Below are 19146 nucleotides of genomic sequence, written 5' to 3'. Positions count from 1 at the left end.
AACAATCAAACGTTCTTTTGTTTGAAAAGAAATGCTGTAAGTATAACATCATGATCACGCAGACGAATTTCAAATAAAGCTTTTAAACCAATGGATCAAGCCCACACATTTTCAGGGTAGGTTTTCTCAACAGCTGTAATCTCGTGAGCTACCTAAATACAGTTTTATTATTGTTTAGATGATAAACTTTAATTTTTTCATCTGAGTGGTAATGAAAGGCAAATCATAATAAGAAATATTTAAATATATAAGTAGTTTAAGCGCATAATGCGAAAGCTATGTATCACTGGATGAAATATCTGGTTTCAGCGCTGCGGAAACCCTTTGGAAACTCTGCGGAAACTTAAGGTTACTTTAAGTTTCCGACAGGTTTCAGCACGGAAACTTCAAGTTTCATTAAGTTTCAGCAGTGCTGAAACTTAGGCTGTCCATGAATCCAAATGGTTTCCGCAACGGAAACTTACTGAAACTTGACGTTTCTGCATAGTTTCAATCTCCATATACGTTTGGGATACATATTGTTTACAAATGGTTTCCGCGACGGAAACTTACTGAAACTTGAAGTTTCTGCATAGTTTCAACCTCCATATACAATTGGGATACATATTGTTTACTAAGGGTTTCCGCAACTGAAACTTACTGAAACTTTTTATATTTTTGCTTTCACAAAAGCTAAGCAAGGTTTCTACTTTATGTAAAAACAAAACAATTTCAAACAGTTCCAAATTTATTTTGTTCAAAAATCTAAAATTGTTTCCAATAATAAATAAAATACAGCCAAGATACAATAATGGAGAAACATCCATATGGCAATTCCCTTATTAGGGACTTTTATCTAAAAATTATAAAATTGCACAAGAAAAAAAACTCCCATAGAAATCTTTACATTTGTTTTTTTTTTTTCATCTCGATTAAATGCCTATCAAATCTCCCTTTAAAAATGCAACAAAGATCTTACTTTTTTAAAAATATGAATGCAATTTACAAAATAACTGCACGTACATGAATAAACAAAGAAAACTTCACTGTTACATGAACATGATACACTTGTCTCAATTTCTTTCGAACTACAATGAATATGTACACCATAAAATATTTTTGAAAAGTCTAAAGTATCCATCTTTTAAAAAAAAACAAAAAAATACACTACAAGATAGTAGTTGACTATAGAGGTATGACCCAGATTTGATTTGAATATGTCAATAAATTCCAAAATGAGGTCAAAGTGACCAACTTACAAGTTGGGATAAACCTTTTCTTTGTTGGTAATATAATCTTATGTTTTACAAAAGAACAGGATTTGATATCATTTTTTTGATAATCCATTAAGTCCAAAGTGAACTTTTCATTTCCACCCATGATGTACCAACTCATCAGATTTTAATATCATAAGCCTGTCAGTATTTAATAGATGACCCAGAGGGAGATATGAAAAGCTTGTTGGCCAATAAAAAGCTTACAATGGAGCAGTCTGTCAAATCATGTGCAAAAATATGATGTACACATTTAATTAATTATGCAGATTGCAACACACTTCATTCCTGATGAATATTCTTCTTTACACACGGTTTACCTTCCTACATTTCACTACTTTACCTACATTATTATTTTTAAATCCAAGACATGAAGTAAAATATACATTGTTTATATATGACAAGTATTACTACATGTACATGTACTTGCTTTTTGTAGCATGAATGTATAAAATACAAAGTATCACACAGATCATTCACCTTACAATTCTCATCAATACCAGCATTTTACTTATGATATAAAAGCTAATTCCAATATTAGTTACATAACACAGATTAAAATAAAACCCACATGGAAACAACTTTCCATCCAAGTAATTTTGTTATATAAAAATTGTAATACATGGGGTATTTGTTGACTTTATATATTTTCATATACGACATAATTGAATATTGTTTGGTGTATTTTATCATTTCTATGTCCCATGCATTCATCTCCTAATGCAGTGTTTTTACATTTAAGATTGGTTTCTTAATTTTTCATATATTGCTTCAAATAAAAACTAAGTTCAATAAATGTTTAAACAAAGAAAATGGAAAAAAAAGTAGTTATCACTTATCAACTTGGAGGTGTGAGTATATATTACATGGAGTCTAATATTTTATGCAATATTTGCAAATATAACAAATTATTTAAGAAAATGAAAGTTAATATCTAATCAATCATTTAATAAGTCAAAACCATGTGATTTTCTAAGATTCTAGCTTAAAGACAGACATTGTAATATACTGGTATTTGATCATATAAAAAAGTACTTTTATAGTTTATAGGTTTTTTGAAATGAGAATACTTTACAGTTAAAAAGTCTTGTTCTGCAGAGGTTTAGTCGGGTCGTAGAGATGTGTCCATTCGAATCAATAAGGAGTGTCCTTGGCTGTTGTTGATGTAACCCGAGTCGTGGTTTATGGAAATAAGCCTTTTTGGGGGAACTTCGAGCATTGTCCAGACCGGTGAATCACTCATATGATCACATCATGGTTACAGCAGACTTAGTAGTTCTGGACAGTGGTAGCATTAAAATTCTTCTTCTTGCGATGAACTTGTTCCTTTCACTGGGCTGTACTTTATGTCTGTTCTATTTATCTTAAACAAGAATAATAAAGTTTCATTTAGATTTTTAAACAATAAACATTCAGCCTAACATGTAATAAAAGCATTCTGAATAAAATTCTGAATACAGAAGCTACTATGCAGTTGCCAGTTGCTGTTTAAACTATGTCATATAATGGCTACAGTAGTATCTGGTCTTAAATGTTTCATTTTATGTTTGAAGCTATGTTATTTTCATTTTGATTCAATTATTGTTTGTTGAACAATGGAAAAACTTATCAACAATAAGTGTGTTTCGCCCCCCCCCCATCAACCTCCTTTTCAAGAACTTAGACCTGGGTTTCCTAAAAATTACTACAGTAAATTATAAACATCCAACACATGTATAAGTTAATGGTGAAAATAATCAATTTCAAAGCAATACCTTGCGTTCACATCGTCCAGCTGGTCCAAATTTCACCCGAATCACCGAACAGAGGAGCAACTAATCACCGGAAACATTGACTTTGTATGCTGTTAATGCTAAAAAAGAAAAACGTGAAAGATTTCATTTTCCGGATTTAATTAATAAATTTTTTTCGTTACATTTAGAGTTTGTAAATTGTATAGTGTGCGAAAGATTCATTGTTCGTCTTGTTTACCAACCAAGCATTCATATATATTAGGGACGTTTATATAATTATATATGTGTATACCCTGGATAATCTTGATTATCATGCATATAAAGTTGGTTAATGGCTAACTTGGTCAAAACGTATATTTAAAAGAGATACGGTAATAAAATTTAAAACGCCGAACCAAGTTTGAAAAAATGACGCCATCTTGATTTGATGGCGCGAGATCTCGTTTACAAATGAGAGATAAATGAGGGCCTTGAAAATGTTTTTGGGGGTATCTATATTGTGAATTAAGTTACCTTGACATGAGTTCTTCCTTCCTGCATTATCTCCTTGTTGTAGAGGCTATTAATGCTTCTCAATTCTCCATTTTACAACAGCACCTTCTTGTCCATTTTAACCTTCGCTCGGAATCATAAAGTGCGCCAATACTGACCAATCAGAACCCCCTAAATCTTGGAAAAGTGCATCTTGGGATAGTTTAAAATAAATAATGTTTAATCAAAATTATCATTTTTTACCGAATAGTATACTTTTTACATGTATATTTATTTTAAATAAGAACTGTCGGAGTCAGTATTTCCTGGTTAAACACAACAAAGTATTGGCGTGTGTGTTGTTACAATTGTATTTGTAACACGTGATTAACCAAAAAAATGGCCGACCGTCTAATGAAATTAAACAAGTTTTAATGAGACATATGTATCAGATTTTGTCTTTAACTATATTTTATTTACATGTACTGATGATTTTGCCAAACTAAATATGATAGAGCCATATATAGTTTACTGACAAGTTAGTCTTGACTTGTCCAATTTTCACCGCGATTCTAAGCACGGTCATATTCTTATTCTAAATATAGAGGTGTGAAAATATTATGTTCATTACAGAGCAGGTTCTGCATGAACACACAGAAATCACAAATATAATTAGATGCCGATCAATTAACGGGGTCCGGTTAACAGCGTTCACCCGTACGGTGAATTTACAACTACGATGAATTGATGGCAATTATTTTACAGTTACACATTTGCACTGATTGGTCATACGATGAACAGTACGTTAAGAATACTTATGAAATTAAAATACAAACGCGTTAAACAAGCCGGGAAGTAAGACGTACACGTCGGGCTGATATATAAACAAAATATAATTTTAATTATTTCGTATACTTTCTACATCAAATGTATACGAATGTATAATCAAATTTTAAAAAATGGGATTAAAATCACGTGCACCACATGGCTAGTGCTGGATTTTAAACTGATTTTGTAATATAACGTATAACTTCAGTAAAATTATAAATAATGCTTAATAAGCATTATTTATAATTTTATATCTTATATTATATCTTATAACAGAAACATGTGCATGTTTCATAAACATGTATCAATATCTGTGTTTACAGTACAGAAAGTAAATACAAAGTATAGAAATGCACGAATCACATAGGCGTCGAACCGGGGGGGGGGGGGAGGGGGGGCTTAGTGCAAAGTTAGACTTAACAAATAGGCACATAGCCCCCCCCCCCCCCCACTTTTTCTCGCCGGAAATGTAATTGTTCCTAAATTTACCTTGAAAGATTGAGAAGTTGGAGTAATAGGCATACTAGCCCCCCCCCCCCCCCCCGACACGGATTAGGAATTTCATGATTTTGGGGAAAAAAATTTGTGTAGGGAAATATATTTTCGGAAGTATATAGTATAGATAGGTATACTTCCCCCCCCCCCCCCCAACCGATAAGGATTTTCATGATGATTTTGGCAATTAGGTTTTTTTTTTAGGGTTTTTCCTCAATAATTCTGAGGATTAGTCTTAGTGCAAAGTTAGACTTAACAAATAGGCACATAGCCCCCCCCCCCCCCCCACTTTTTCTCGCCGGAAATGTAATTGTTCCTAAATTTACCTTGAAAGATTGAGAAGTTGGAGGAATAGGCATACTAGCCCCCCCCCCCCCCCCCCCCCCGACACGGATTAGGAATTTCATGATTTTGGGGAAAAAAAATTGTGTAGGGAAATATATTTTCGGAAGTATATAGTATAGATAGGTATACTTCCCCCCCCCCCCCCCCCCCCCCCCGGATAAGGATTTTCATGATGATTTTGGCAATTAGGTTTTTTTTTTAGGGTTTTTCCTCAATAATTCTGAGGATTAGTCTAGCCCCCCCCAACCCCCCCCCCCCCCTCCACTTTCAATTTGCTTCCGACGCCAGTGAATCATGATACAGTTGTACATGTAGTAAAGTCTGAAATGCATGTAAATAATTAAACAATTATTATATTAGACTCAACCTCCAAGTGGGTTTTACTTGTTATTATCAACTGTAGAATTTGTAAAAAAAAAATTCCTGTGTACATCTGTTGGCGTGGTATTAAAAAAGAAATGAATTAGCTCTAAACTTCAGGTTGTACGAATATTTGGTACGATTTGTAAAAATTTACAACGACTTTACCTTAATTTGTTTGCTTAATTAGTTACTGTACCTCGAGGTTCATTCAAATGATAACTAAATGATTTAAGAAGGAGTCTTACAAAATAGGTATATTAATTTATTGAGTGTATTAAGTAAAATACTTCTTCATACACTGTTTGCGATATACAACTACCTAGATTTTGTTTACTAAATAATTATAATTCACTTATCAGTTTTACTAACTCAGGTACACACAAATTGAATAAAAATTCCCGCCGGGCTCCAGTTATAAACTCACGCTTCGTACTGTGTATATGTTATGTAACAGTCTTTTGTTCACTCCTGACAGAAAAAACCTTGCAATCCACACAGAATATACAGGAAAATCACAGAGGAGGTCACCTGGACAAAGAATGTATACACATGTATACACGTGCCCGAGTACCTAAGATTAATGATTTTATCATATGCATTAAACAAGATCAGACATCAGTTTTTCTTTTCAAATTCAATTAAAGTACTTAGTAAAGTTCTTAATCGCCTTATTTGCCACATTTGAAGATAGTTACATGTATACATATAGTTTCAGTCACGCTGAAACCTTACTATACGGATTCATTATCATTAAGCTAGAATTAAACTTAAATCTGTTGAAAATAAATGATATCACTATTAAACTCAAATCAATTTTAGTAATAGTTTCAGCAATGCGTAAACCATTTGGAATATTAACTTAAAGTTTCAGCATACTGAAACCTAGCGAAAATGTTCTGAAACTGATTGATATTTCCATAATAATTTACACAACTTTTCACATGATTCAAATTTAGTTTCCGCATTGCGGAAACCATCAGGAATCTTAACTTAAAGTTTCAGCATACTGAAACCTAGCGGAAATGTTCTGAAACTGATTGTTATTTCCATAATAATTTACACAACTTTTCACACGATTCAAATTTAGTTTCCGCATTGCGGAAACCATCAGGAATCTTAGACTAAAGTTTCTGCTGACTGAAACCTAACGGATACTTGCTGAATCGATATAATGGTTTCCGCATTGCGGAAACTATACATGAAACTTCAACTTCAAGTTTCAGCAAGGTTTCCATATAGTTTCAGTTTTGCTGAAACTTGATTTTTCATCCAGTGTATTTTGTTTTAAATTGACTACTCAACAATTTTACGCAGGAAACTAACATTGATTTTACTTCCTGTTAACAGACACACAACATGTTTTTGATATTAGCATGCATATGCCATTGATGTGATTATAAATTTCAGTTTGTCATATCTGTCTCCTTCCACCTATGGAATAATGGTTGACAAGTAGAGGTCTACCGAAGAAAATACAGGTCAAAATTGGAATAGAGGATTATCACTACTCAGTTACCAGAAATATGTTGTCCTCTCATGTCATTCTCGTGGTGCAAAGACGTCTGTTTATTTTCTTCCTTTAATTATAAAATAAAACCATCAGGTTAGGTGTGCATATGTAATATGTGTGTTTTTAATTATCTAAACACAACAGTTTAAGAATTTTTGTAACAGTTAAAGCAGCTTTTCAAAACATTTTTCAGTGTTTTCAAGTTTAATTTGCTGACCAATGAAAAGTTAAGCATACACGTGTAAGTATTACAATTCTCAAATTTAAAAACATTCTATAGTTTCTATAGCTATAAAAAAGAGGAATGAATAACACTTACCTGAATTTCTTGAGTAATCGTGAACTGAATGCTACATAGATGAGTGGATTAACAACTGAGTTCAAAGGCAGTAGACCATTGATAAAAATGTTGACTGGAGTTGAGATATATATTAGGCCATGAATAACTAGTAGGGTGACGATCATATATGGGGCCCAGCAACAAAAATATGCTGAAAAAAATTACAAAAAATTGAAAACGTAAAGACGTCGCCGTCTTATACTTTTCTTTTAGCAAACAATCGAAAACTCTAAATAGAATAAAATCAACTCACCTACAACTATCAGGAAAGTCATCTTGATGGTCTTCGTCTGAGATTTCGACAACGTTGGTTCTCTTTGTTCTGAACCCGAGGAATGACTATTTCTTCTTGAACTTAGCAAAGATAATTGACGTCTATTGGAAGATGGTATTTCAGTTGATTCAATTCCTGGAATCAGTTGAAAACAAAGATATGAAACACCATGTGTCAAGCATTAGTATTTTTAATGTACAAAAGGTTCCGAAAATTATCTTCATTATTTCCAATGCTATAAAAATTTCTTAGGTTTATTTACGATTCATTAGGTTGTGGTTTCAATATACGTCTCTAATGAAAAAAGGTATGTGCAAAAGACATGAAAGAACACGGATAATAACGTTGAAAATAGTGCGGAGATAATCCGAGAGACTTCAGAATGATTAAAATTGTAAAATTGTCTATTATTCATATCCCTTAAACATTCCCTGTGAATTTTCCAATAGAAAAGATGGTAATTCATTAAATAAATCTTTAAATCTTTTTCCTATTCCCCATTCCGTTTCAGTTGTACTATTTGACAGATTTTTTTAGGTATATATATTGTCTTATTTGCATATTGGTTTCTTTACCTGTGTCTCTCCTTGACACCTTACAGATTATGACGGCAATTACAGAATAACAGATCATCAGGATCATCGTTGGGATGATGAAGACGACAACGAAGATCGTATGGAAGTAAATCTACAAAATTATTATACAACTAAAGTATATTTTCCTAAGTGTACATTATCTACATGTATTAATGTAAATTCCATACGTATAAATACCTGATATGTTATTTTCACATGATTTTCCATTATATTGTCTCGTAAAACAAAACAAAATTTAACGCACATGCATTAGAGATATTAAGCAACACTATTACTCAGTATCATAATTTTTGTGTGTTTTACTATAGTACTGAACTACTTCTAAAAAGATATGTTAAATAATTATTCTAGCTCATTTAATTTTACATTAAAATCTCAATGAATGTAAATTGCGTTTATACATGTTTATAATTAACAAAAAACCTTGTATTCAGTTTCATCGAGATCTACGTAACAGTCTTTGTACTCATCATCGTATTCAAATACAACAGGTCCCATTATGGACACAACAAATGCAGTCACCCAACATGACAAGCATTGCAGAATTGGATATTTCCCTGAAATCAAAATAACATTCTATTCAGTTTACAAAAGGCGCGTGTTTAATTATTAAATTAAGAAGTTTTTGTAAATAGGTGATGGTATGATATTTAACCTCTCATTCGCTGGCTTCCAAAAGGTCTTAGAAGTAGGTGCAAACGGTCCAAGCTCAAGGCAACCATAACTGTGATGGATCCAAAAATACCAACATTCTGTCATGAAAAAATAAAAGCAATTCGGTTTTTTTATTTTGGGATGAGACGAAACGTTTAACATGATCATTTTTTTCTTTATTTTAAAATATTTTTAAACGGATTTGTTTATTTCATAATGATAGGTCGAAAGTAATATGACCTTCAGGGACGCTGTGACCTAATTTAATAAATTTAGCTTTACATCCTACATTAATCTTTTTCCTAAACCCTTTGTGCGTTATTTCCGTAGATAAACGGACTTCCGAAACGTTCATACGATAGGACGGAACATAAGATTAGTCATCATAATCATTTTTTTTAGCAATATCTCATCAGGAAATTTTTATCCTTTATAAATATTAAACTACAGATTTAATAATGAATTACTAACAAAGATAAACAAAACTCACCGCTAAATATTCTTGTAGTTTACAAAGTGTGTCCCCTCCATAAAAACGTCCATCATTACAGTGTCTCACAATGCGTGGCACAATATAAAATATTCCACAGAGTAAATCTGTTAATAAAATAGTCGGCTCTGTTTTATCCAGTTTTACAAACTTCTCGGTCCTATAATGTTTCTCTAACTATATGAAAACGCGATATACGAGAGATATCTGTCATTTTTTACATTTACTGGTATTTATGATACATCACAGAGCAATTACATTATAAAAACAGAAATCTAAGATAGCATTATGATTTTAAATAAGTTAATATAATCGATTTCTAAGGAAATAAGCGATGGACAAATGAATGAATGAGGAATATATTTTTGACTTTTGATTTTTTATCTAAATGAAAATGAAATGAAACGAAAAGATCTAAGATAACCAAATGTTGATATAACTTATGAGTTATTGTTAAAACAAAATTGATTTTTGAAGAAATTAAAAGAAAAAAACGAATCAGTATAAAGCTGTTTCAATTGTTAAATCATACCTGCAACTGCTAGATTTATAAAGTAAAAACTCATCCTTGACCTTTGAGCTACATTGATAATCACTACAAGAACAGTACTGTTTCCCACCAGAGTAAGGATCAAAAGGACCACATCAAACACCAAGTTATGTATCTGAAATTATAAAGTAATTTTAAAATATAAAAAATTATGCTTTAAGAGTTTAAAACAAAACATGCCTTTTTAAATGTGTTTATATAACCTACTGTAAATTGTGTCAACCTGATAATGTTTTTAATCTAAAATTGCTTACCATTCTATTTTTATAATATTCCATTATTAACTTATGACAAAAAGTTGAGAAGAAAGTAAAATTTTGATGAGTATATATTAAGAAATTTCATTTAAATAATCATATAACTTATAATAAGTTTCATACAAAATAATGTACAATGAAACTTTTTTTTCAAACATGATATCTCACGAAAATAAATATATTTTCTGTAACAGAAAAAGTGGTTTCAAATAATTATTTGCGATTTACAAATCCTGATATTTATTATAAAAAACTTTTTCAATGATCATTGATTACATGAAAAAGCTTCTTCGATCCTTACCTGAACTCAATATATTTGAATCACATGAATGTTTTTGCATCATAAGCATAGTGCTAATACTATCTATGTTTAACTGATGCTAGCAAAAAAAGAATCAGATGTATTATGAAATTTATGTCCCCGGTTATTATCATAAAACCATTATGAACACAAGCTTAACAAAATTGTTAATTTTAATAAACCTACTAAGTCAGGCTTTTCCTCTTCTTGTGTCCAATTCCCCCTCCAATATGTCCAATTGTAATACTCCAACTCATAGTAGTACTCTTCATATTCCATCGTCCTCGTTATGTGATACTAGTAATGAGATATCAGGAACAATGTAATACACGCTACGCCATCTGTTTCCTGTATCGATACATAAATATTCAATTGCAGACACCCCCCCCCCTCTCTCTCTCTCTCTCTCTCTCTCTCTCTCTCTCTCTCTCTGAGGTTATTTTAAATCTTATACACTTGAAATAAACATAGTTCGTTTTTCATTTTGTTTCCTCTAATATTACTGAACGATTATTTAGATAAATAACAAGTGTTTTACAAAATAAGTGCTTCGGCAAAAGTTATTTACATATCAGTGAAACGTGCTTATGATAAAATAAAAGATTCTTTATCATATCTACTAAGTCATTTTACAATTATGTTTATTCAAATGTAGATTGAACAATAATGCACATTATCAAGCAATGAATAAACATATACAGATTACTAGCACTTACATGCTTTCATCATCAAACCATTCATTTTACTGATTTGAAAATGGTGAAGCAAATAAGCGAAGATTTCTTGCTTCTTTTAGCTTTGTACAACAACTATTCTGGGAGAATTTTTCCACGAGCAGGTGCTCGTTTTATGAGCAAAACCCTGAATACTTAAATTGTGGTATAGAATGTGTTTTACACAACACTACAATCATTTTACATACTGACTGCTGTTCATGCTTAACAGATGTGACGCTTGGCTATTGTTAAGTTCTTAAACCCATTCTCTAATCAAAGTACTGAAGAACTGACGGAAGTTGATTTTGTCGATGTATTTATTTTAAAATTAATGACATGTTATTTTGCATGACAAGTACATGTAGTTTCTAATTTGTATTTGAATTACGCACATTTTTATAATATGGAGTTTTGGACTCTTTCGACAAGAATGTCGAGAAACCCCCATATGAATCATGTTAAAAAATGTTTAAAGATAAAATTAATTCAATCAAACTATGTATCAGTAATAGAAATATTTCTTGAAAATTTTATGGATCCAAGCAATATTGAACGCTAGTCTCGTTCAACCAAACGCTCGGCTGACACCGTAAATCTCCGACAAGCAAGAGAGACTCTCTGCTTTTCGGAGATTTACGGAGACAGCCGAGCGTCGAGTTGAACGAGACTATATTGAACTCTGGCGTAGGAATACATACGACTACAAAAAATATCTAAATTGTTCGTACCATTTAAATTCTGACTATTTTCAAGGTATTGTAAAATAAGTTTCCTCGAAAAACAATGGTTTAGCATACATTACATCGAATTTATCAATTATTTTCAAGAACTAAGTCTTGTCAGCAGCGATGATTTGTGCTGAGGTCCAAACACTGTTTTACTTTCGGTTTGTCCGAGTAACTGCATAGAAGAGTTGATTAAAATCAACTCCCAAAAAGCAACTCATTACGGGCCGCCAGAAGGCGGTCCGTTATTTGATACACATTTAGATATTGTAACTGCGTTTCTGTGGGGTAGTTTTGTTTTTATAGAATTCATTTCATGCCTAAATTCTTGAATTAAAAGTAAATTTGCATCTAGAAATATGTTTTATGCCTTTAAAAATTATTACATGCTTTTTGTTTTACTTGTAAATGAAAAGTAGGCCATAGACTGTCGTTTTAGGCGCGTTTTTATCGAGACTATAACTCTATTCGGAAAATTTCGGACTTTTTTATTACATCCAGATATGTATTAGGGGCATACTAAAGACCTGAAAGACCAAAGACCTAAATGACATGAAATTTTATGCAAATGATATATTTGAATTTCTATATTCTGCATCAAATAAAATGACTTTGTGCGTGTATTTATTATATTTCCATGTGAAATGTGGTAGAAAAATATCATGAAATGACACCCATTCCAATTATTTACGCAAAAATATGAAAGACCTGAAAAACTGAAATGACTTGAAAATTTGAGCTGACCTGATTCATATTTTTTTCTTTTGAGAACCTCATGCAATTAAATAACCATGGTTATCTTCATAAAATGAAGTGTAGATAAGATTTATAATTCCATTTAGGAGAAAAATTATCCTGTTTTTTAATTACCTTTAAAATTGTGCAGTTTCTACCGGAAGAGCATATCTTATATGTACCTTAAAAATAATCTATTTTTTTTTATTATATGGTCCCTTGAAATCATATAAACAAATGGATTAAGTTTTGCAACAAGAAATAAAAATGGTTTGAAATACAGAATCTCCAAGAGAATAATGACGAGTTGAACTTTGTATTTGAATAATATACAAATCAATGTGCTCCCCATTACTTCATAATATGGCAATGGTCATTCAATAACCGTTGGAAATACAAAAACGAACTCGATTCTTAAAGATAATAGTAAAATATTAAACTTCAAAACGTGTTGCTCAAAATGTATTAAAATTAACCATAAAATTAGTGCAACCAACTCGTTATTTTCATTTTTGTGGTGTGTTTTTCATGTGTAAACAGCCATGATGATTCAAACAACAATTATATTTTTTGCGGCCCATTTGACGCTTGCGTCAATATGTTTTCTTGTTGTTACTTTAAAACATTTGATTGCTTATTTAGATCTATTCAACTATAATCAGTCTCTTATTTCAAAATGACAATCAATAAACTTTTCCGTTTTTTACCAGAAACGAAATGGAATTGTCTTCTTATATGTAACTCGAATCATTTAGCAGACGTTATTTCTATTTGGTTTCTCTTTCCTATCTCTATTAACGCTGTCAGGACAGCCGTCGTGTGTGCTTAGTCAAATACAACAAAGACTATTTTGTGTACAATTTTATATAAGATAGAAGATGCATGTATATCATATTTGTGCTTATGTTTATATTGCATTTGCATTTTTTGCCTCGTATTCACAATATGTCTTTATTATTCTAAAAATTTGCTCGTCTTTATCATGAGGCCCTTCGGTTATTCCCATTGTCCATCATGCAAAATTTGTTTTTAAACAGGATAAATGAGGACTTTTATTTTGAATCAAGCGTAGAGTATATATTATACACTACACAGGGCTATAGATTTGTTACATTTTAACCAGCTTTGTTTTTTTAAAGTGCTATTTGAACTTGGTTTATCTTAAATGGCTATAAAAGTTGAAGCAAGGATTTTAATATTTTTATCATTGTTTTTTGTGTGTATTTCTGCTAATACTATCAGGTTATATTCTCGAAAATTTACAATAATATTATAGAGAAGTTTTTGTCAGTTACTAGAACCAGACAAACTCAAAGAAGAATGATTGTTACCGTAATAATCATGATTTGTGTTGTTTCTCGTGTTCAATATAACAAACTTAATTTATGATTATACACAATTCAATCATTAATATGCTTTACGCACAGTTTACGACAAGATACATCAATATAAAATGGGTTTTCTGAACTATTCTTGCAAACCATCCATCTGATGTAGTTTGGGTCTTTTATTCTTGTGCTTCTAATAAAAGTCGTATGTGGTCGAATTATTAAATCAAAAATAAATCATTCGGTATTGAATAAAAAGGGTCTTAACATTTCTTGCGAAGTAAAAAGAAAATTGTATTGTATGTGAAGCAAAGTTAGTCTTGAAATGAAAACAGTGCATTATTCAAATAGTATGGCAATCGTTCTGTATTATTTCAATCAACTATTCATTATAAAAAAAACTTCTTTTATTGGTTAATTTTCAGTTCTGCGAGCTATCTATAAATTACACCATTGTGTCCAAAATTCGGAATATCAAATTTGTTCTAAAATGTTATTTTATTAACACCCTGATACTTTGATATTTCTTGTATGCATATGAAATAGCTAATTCCAAAAAAGTATCTTGTTCAAGGAACTCTTTTTAAAGAACTTATCAATAACATTCATTGTCTGTTTGAGTTATGCATCTTTTCAATATGAAGATCCCCATGTAGCAGTCCAGTAACCATTTTGCTTACTTCTTGATCATATCAAATGATGAGTAATTTTATGCAGTAGGGCTGCTGTGCTGTTTCTTTTGCATTTTTCATTTTTTTCTTCTTTTATCACATATTTCCTGACCTTTTTTACTACTAGTATATCCTATATTGAGGATAACGACCTCTTGAATTTGTCTTAAATTTATTCACGGAGATCATATAGCGAGTTAGATTGTAAATTTTAAATATATTTCATTATGAATATTTCATGATGGAAAATAATGTACGGTTCTACTTTTTATCTCACCTAAACCGAATGAAACAATAATGATTGGAGAGGGCGGGGTACATGTATTTTCAAACATTTATTATATGAGTGATATCCTCTGCATTTTGAGGCAAACCTGAGAATAAAAGAAGATATTGTATAATCTTCCAACATTTTAAACTTGCGTTTTGAACTTTCCCATATATACTATCTCCTTTTTTACTGATAGCTAGACAGGAAGTATTGAATCAATTATCATTTTCTGCTCAGTCTAACGTTGTTCATTGCTCAATTGTTCAAGAAACCCTTCACATATGAAACTCTGTATATAACTTTAAAGAAAGACAGGCGATTGAAAGTGAGTAGCATTTTGATGATTTTGAATATGCTGATATATAAATGAAAGTTTATTTATTTAAAGTTCCATTCATATTACTTCTTTACTTCTAGGTATCTTTATTAAATTTGAAAACATTTGGAAAGACTCAGGTACATTTATTGCAAACATTGACCAAAAACATGTGTTTGAATACAACTGAAAACAACAGAACACCTCCAATGAATGCTTCGGATCTTATGGTCGATGATGGAATCGACAATACAACAAGAAAAATTGGTGTTCTCTATAATGATGACAGAAGCTTTACTCGTTTTCAATTTCAATTTTATCTGAATGACACGGCAATTGACGTTGTTGTTATGTACATATGTGTAGTAATTTTTTTCTTGGGGATCATCGGAAATATCGTCACCATGGCTAAAATCATATGTGATTCCAAATACCATACACCGACATTCGCTGCCATTGGATACCTGGCACTACCAGACTTCTTTTCTGTTATATCTCTCAGTGGTTTCTATTTTACAAATGTCTTGTTTATTCGTAAACTATTTATAGAATATTTTATTATCCTTGATAACTTTTTATATTTTAGTTGTTCTGGTCATATGTTACTACTTTCTTTTGTAAGATACTTAATCACTGTTCATCCATTACAGAGCAGACAGCATTTAACAGTACTAGCAGTGTCTTTTTGTTCACTTTCAGTGTGGTTTTTAAGCGCGCTATGTGGAGTTGGTTATTATAACACTTATATTTACATGTCCTTAAAATTTCAAATTTGTTTTGCAGTAAGTGTTAGTACCATCGTTGTGGTACTTGTTTGTGCTATCACAATTACGTTGCATGCTCGTAAAATAAAAACAATAAAGAACTCTTTGTCAGTTACCAGACAGTCACAAACCAGAATGAATTTAGTTGTCACCATAATAATCATGATTTTTGTGTTATTGCACATTTTTATTATCACAAAATACGTTTTATAGCATTTGCTTAACGTTAAAGGATTTATTTCGATAACATTTCTACGACAATGTGTTGCATTGACGGGATTTTTGAACTATTCTTGCAACCCGTACATCCTTTTCATTTCATTTACTTTACTTTCGCGCTTCAAAAGAAAATTTTAATTTTAATTTTTTCAAATAGCATTAATAAAAATAATAATAATCAAATCAGTACATGTTAGTTGATTTTAAAATAAAACATAAAAAAGGATATTATTATTTATTGAAAAATTCTTTATAAATAAATGAAAGATTATTAAAATTATTTGTTTTTCAAGAAATCCTTTATAATTAAATTTTCTTGTATCATTAATGAGTGATCTTGTAATTGTACGCTTCTTTTAAGTATATAGCTTCTCATACACCAGATTAACCATTCATCTTTACTATTATTAAGATTTTCTGTTTACGTACATGTAGTATTATGTATTGGAATTTCTCAATAAAATTTATTCACTAAGCAAATAAACCTTCTGTTTTGATTTACATATCCATTTAGAATATTCGATGGCTATGTTACGCATTTCTTCATATGCTTCTATTCCCTAAATACATGTAGATAACCACACATTTTGTTCTTGCAATTGTGTTGACGATAGCAATAAGTTCTTATTTGATGCTCAGTTATTCACAAACTCTATAATGCAAATTAATATACCGGAAAACATTTTTAAATATTCCGTCATTAAACCTTAAAAGAAAGCATTGGATTGTTTGATGAATATTCTGTGATACAAACGTGTTTGAGGTTATATAACAAAATATACGGCAATTTCTACAGGATCAATCAGGAGTCAACTAGTCTGAAAAACCAAATACTGTCTTTATCTAAACTGCCATATCCAAATTAGATACTTAAAACTACAATTTGTTTAGTATCAGCAATATTTCAATGATGTTGGTTTTTTTTTATTACAAAAAATATCATATTACAAAAATACATACTGATTTAAAATGAAATATTAGAATTGACAAAAGCCTTTTTTTTAGGTCAAAGAAGGAGTACATCAACTATAAATTTGACATTGTCACAAATAAATATTCCTTTTAAATACGTTCTTTGTTCGTTGTTTATTTGAAAAATAAAATGATTGCCTTTGTGCTTTGTGTGTTTATAAAGTTAGGTAGCATTGTAAAAAACATTATTTAATTTTTTCTGCAAAATTAACTACCCTCATAGCCAAAAAGCACCAAAACAAGCATTTCACTCTATATATTTACAAACATATTTTTGAATCCTTTAATCATTTTCCATTCAAATTGAGAAAAATATGTAAATTATTATTATTGTCAATAAAACTGTTACTCAAGCGTAACATGCAAATAGCGATATTACACGTTGCTTAATATTGGATATTATTCACATCCAGATACGAGGGTTTGGGGAAATTTGTGCTAACGTGTGAATCTAGCTTGATTATATTTGAAACTCTGATTTTATGTTGTTCATTTAATGTCTAAATATCTAATCTTTAACCTTTATAATTTATTATTATTAAAATTTTTAATAACGTTCAAAAGCTAACAAAAACAAAGAAATAAAGCCCCAAAAAATCCTAACGTAAACCCTCTTTTGGAGTTTGATAAAAAGATACAATGACAGTTGGTACAGATGAATACATCAACTACTTGAGTAGGTTGTAATATGTTATTGTCCAATTTTCGTTCTGCATTTCAAACTTGTGATAAAGCACGGTTTTATTATAAACTTTTAACTAATAATTGGTCAGTCTGTATTAAACATAATACTCGGTAGATACATGTACCAGGTGAAAACGGACAGTTGATTGAAAGTGAATAGCACTTAAGATATTTTAGATATCTTGATTTACAAATGAAATTATATTACTTTCAAAAATTGTATTTACATGCATTCATTTGAAAAAAAAAGTTTCAGAAAGCCTTAGAGTAATTCATCACTAGAAATGAAATAATGTCTCCTAATTCAACTGCATATGTCACAAAATTTTAAAAAGACGTGTGGGACCTTTAGTATTTAATGGAAATAAAAATTTATTAATTGGAAGGAATGTTGTCCTTTACTAAGATGAAGTGTTCCACGCCCAGTTTTAATTTTAATATGCTCTTCTTGACACAACAATGACAAATGCTCTTTTGTACATTAATTTAGTGATATTTTTGGGGGTATCATCAGAAATATAATCGTCACGGCTAGAATCGTGTGTGATTCTAAATATCAGACACCGACATTTGCTGGTATTGGAGACTTGGCTCCAGCATACTTCTTTTCTATTAGTTTTGTCGGTACTTTTTATTCTAAAAATATCATATATATTTTCGTAAATTATCAAACTCGTTCATTATAGTTTATAACTCTTTTATTTTAGTTGCTGGTATTGTGTTGCTACTTTCTATTGAAAAATATTTAATCACTGTTCATCCATTACAGAGCAGACAATATTTAACAGTAACAGCAGTGTCTTTTTGTTCACTGTCAGTGTGGGTTTCAAGTGATGTGGAGTTGGTTCTTCTTATACATGTAGTTATTTAAACGTTGATTTCGAGATTGTTTAAAGTGTTAATAGCATTGTTGTGGCACTTGTTTCTGCCATCACAATATTGCGTTGCATACTCGGAAAATTATAGCCATAAAGAACACTCTGTTAAAAGTATCAGACAATCGCATATCAGAACGAATCTAGCTGTCACCTTGATAACCATGATTTTTTTGTTTCATTTCATTTTATTCGGGCAATTAAATATATCACAGAATGCCATGACATTATCTCCTATATGAAACTTCGAAAGAAGAATCAATTTGTTTAATCATAATTATGTGGATTACATGACATACAAATGATAATTATTTCCTTAGCATAGCCCATAAAAGTTTTGATAAAAATCTTATTGTGTCCTTATATAACAATTAAGTTAATAACAAAAAGTACACAACTTAACACAATGG

At 30.8% G+C, this 19146-nt stretch overlaps 1 protein-coding gene, 1 long non-coding RNA gene and 1 pseudogene across 2 annotated transcripts; 1 reads left to right on the top strand and 2 right to left on the bottom strand.

The window, feature by feature from the left end:
- Positions 1-388: 388 nt before the first annotated feature.
- Positions 389-3804, bottom strand: LOC128192838 (uncharacterized). The gene is made up of 3 exons (XR_008244566.1): positions 3500-3804; positions 3008-3105; positions 389-2616 (listed from the first exon to the last, which is right to left on the bottom strand). It is a non-coding gene; the product is annotated as an uncharacterized LOC128192838 (long non-coding RNA).
- Positions 3805-6767: 2963 nt separating this feature from the next.
- LOC128192831 (mesotocin receptor-like) lies at positions 6768-10799 on the bottom strand. The gene is made up of 9 exons (XM_052865815.1): positions 10647-10799; positions 9885-10017; positions 9353-9459; positions 8864-8960; positions 8632-8765; positions 8188-8299; positions 7592-7747; positions 7318-7489; positions 6768-7065 (listed from the first exon to the last, which is right to left on the bottom strand). The coding sequence occupies exons 1-9, from the start codon at positions 10737-10739 to the stop codon at positions 7023-7025; spliced, it is 1047 nt and encodes a 348-aa protein (XP_052721775.1). The 5' UTR covers positions 10740-10799; the 3' UTR covers positions 6768-7022.
- A 4378-nt stretch (positions 10800-15177) lies between these two features.
- On the top strand, positions 15178-16425 carry LOC128191560 (type-1 angiotensin II receptor B-like; annotated as a pseudogene).
- The last annotated feature ends 2721 nt before the right edge of the window (positions 16426-19146 follow it).

This window comes from Crassostrea angulata, chromosome 7 (genome assembly GCF_025612915.1).
Source record: "Crassostrea angulata isolate pt1a10 chromosome 7, ASM2561291v2, whole genome shotgun sequence".
Classification (NCBI taxonomy): Eukaryota; Metazoa; Mollusca; class Bivalvia; order Ostreida; family Ostreidae; genus Magallana; species Magallana angulata.
The sequence above is the reverse complement of the archived record's forward strand: the minus strand, read 5'-3'. Positions and strand labels throughout refer to the sequence as shown.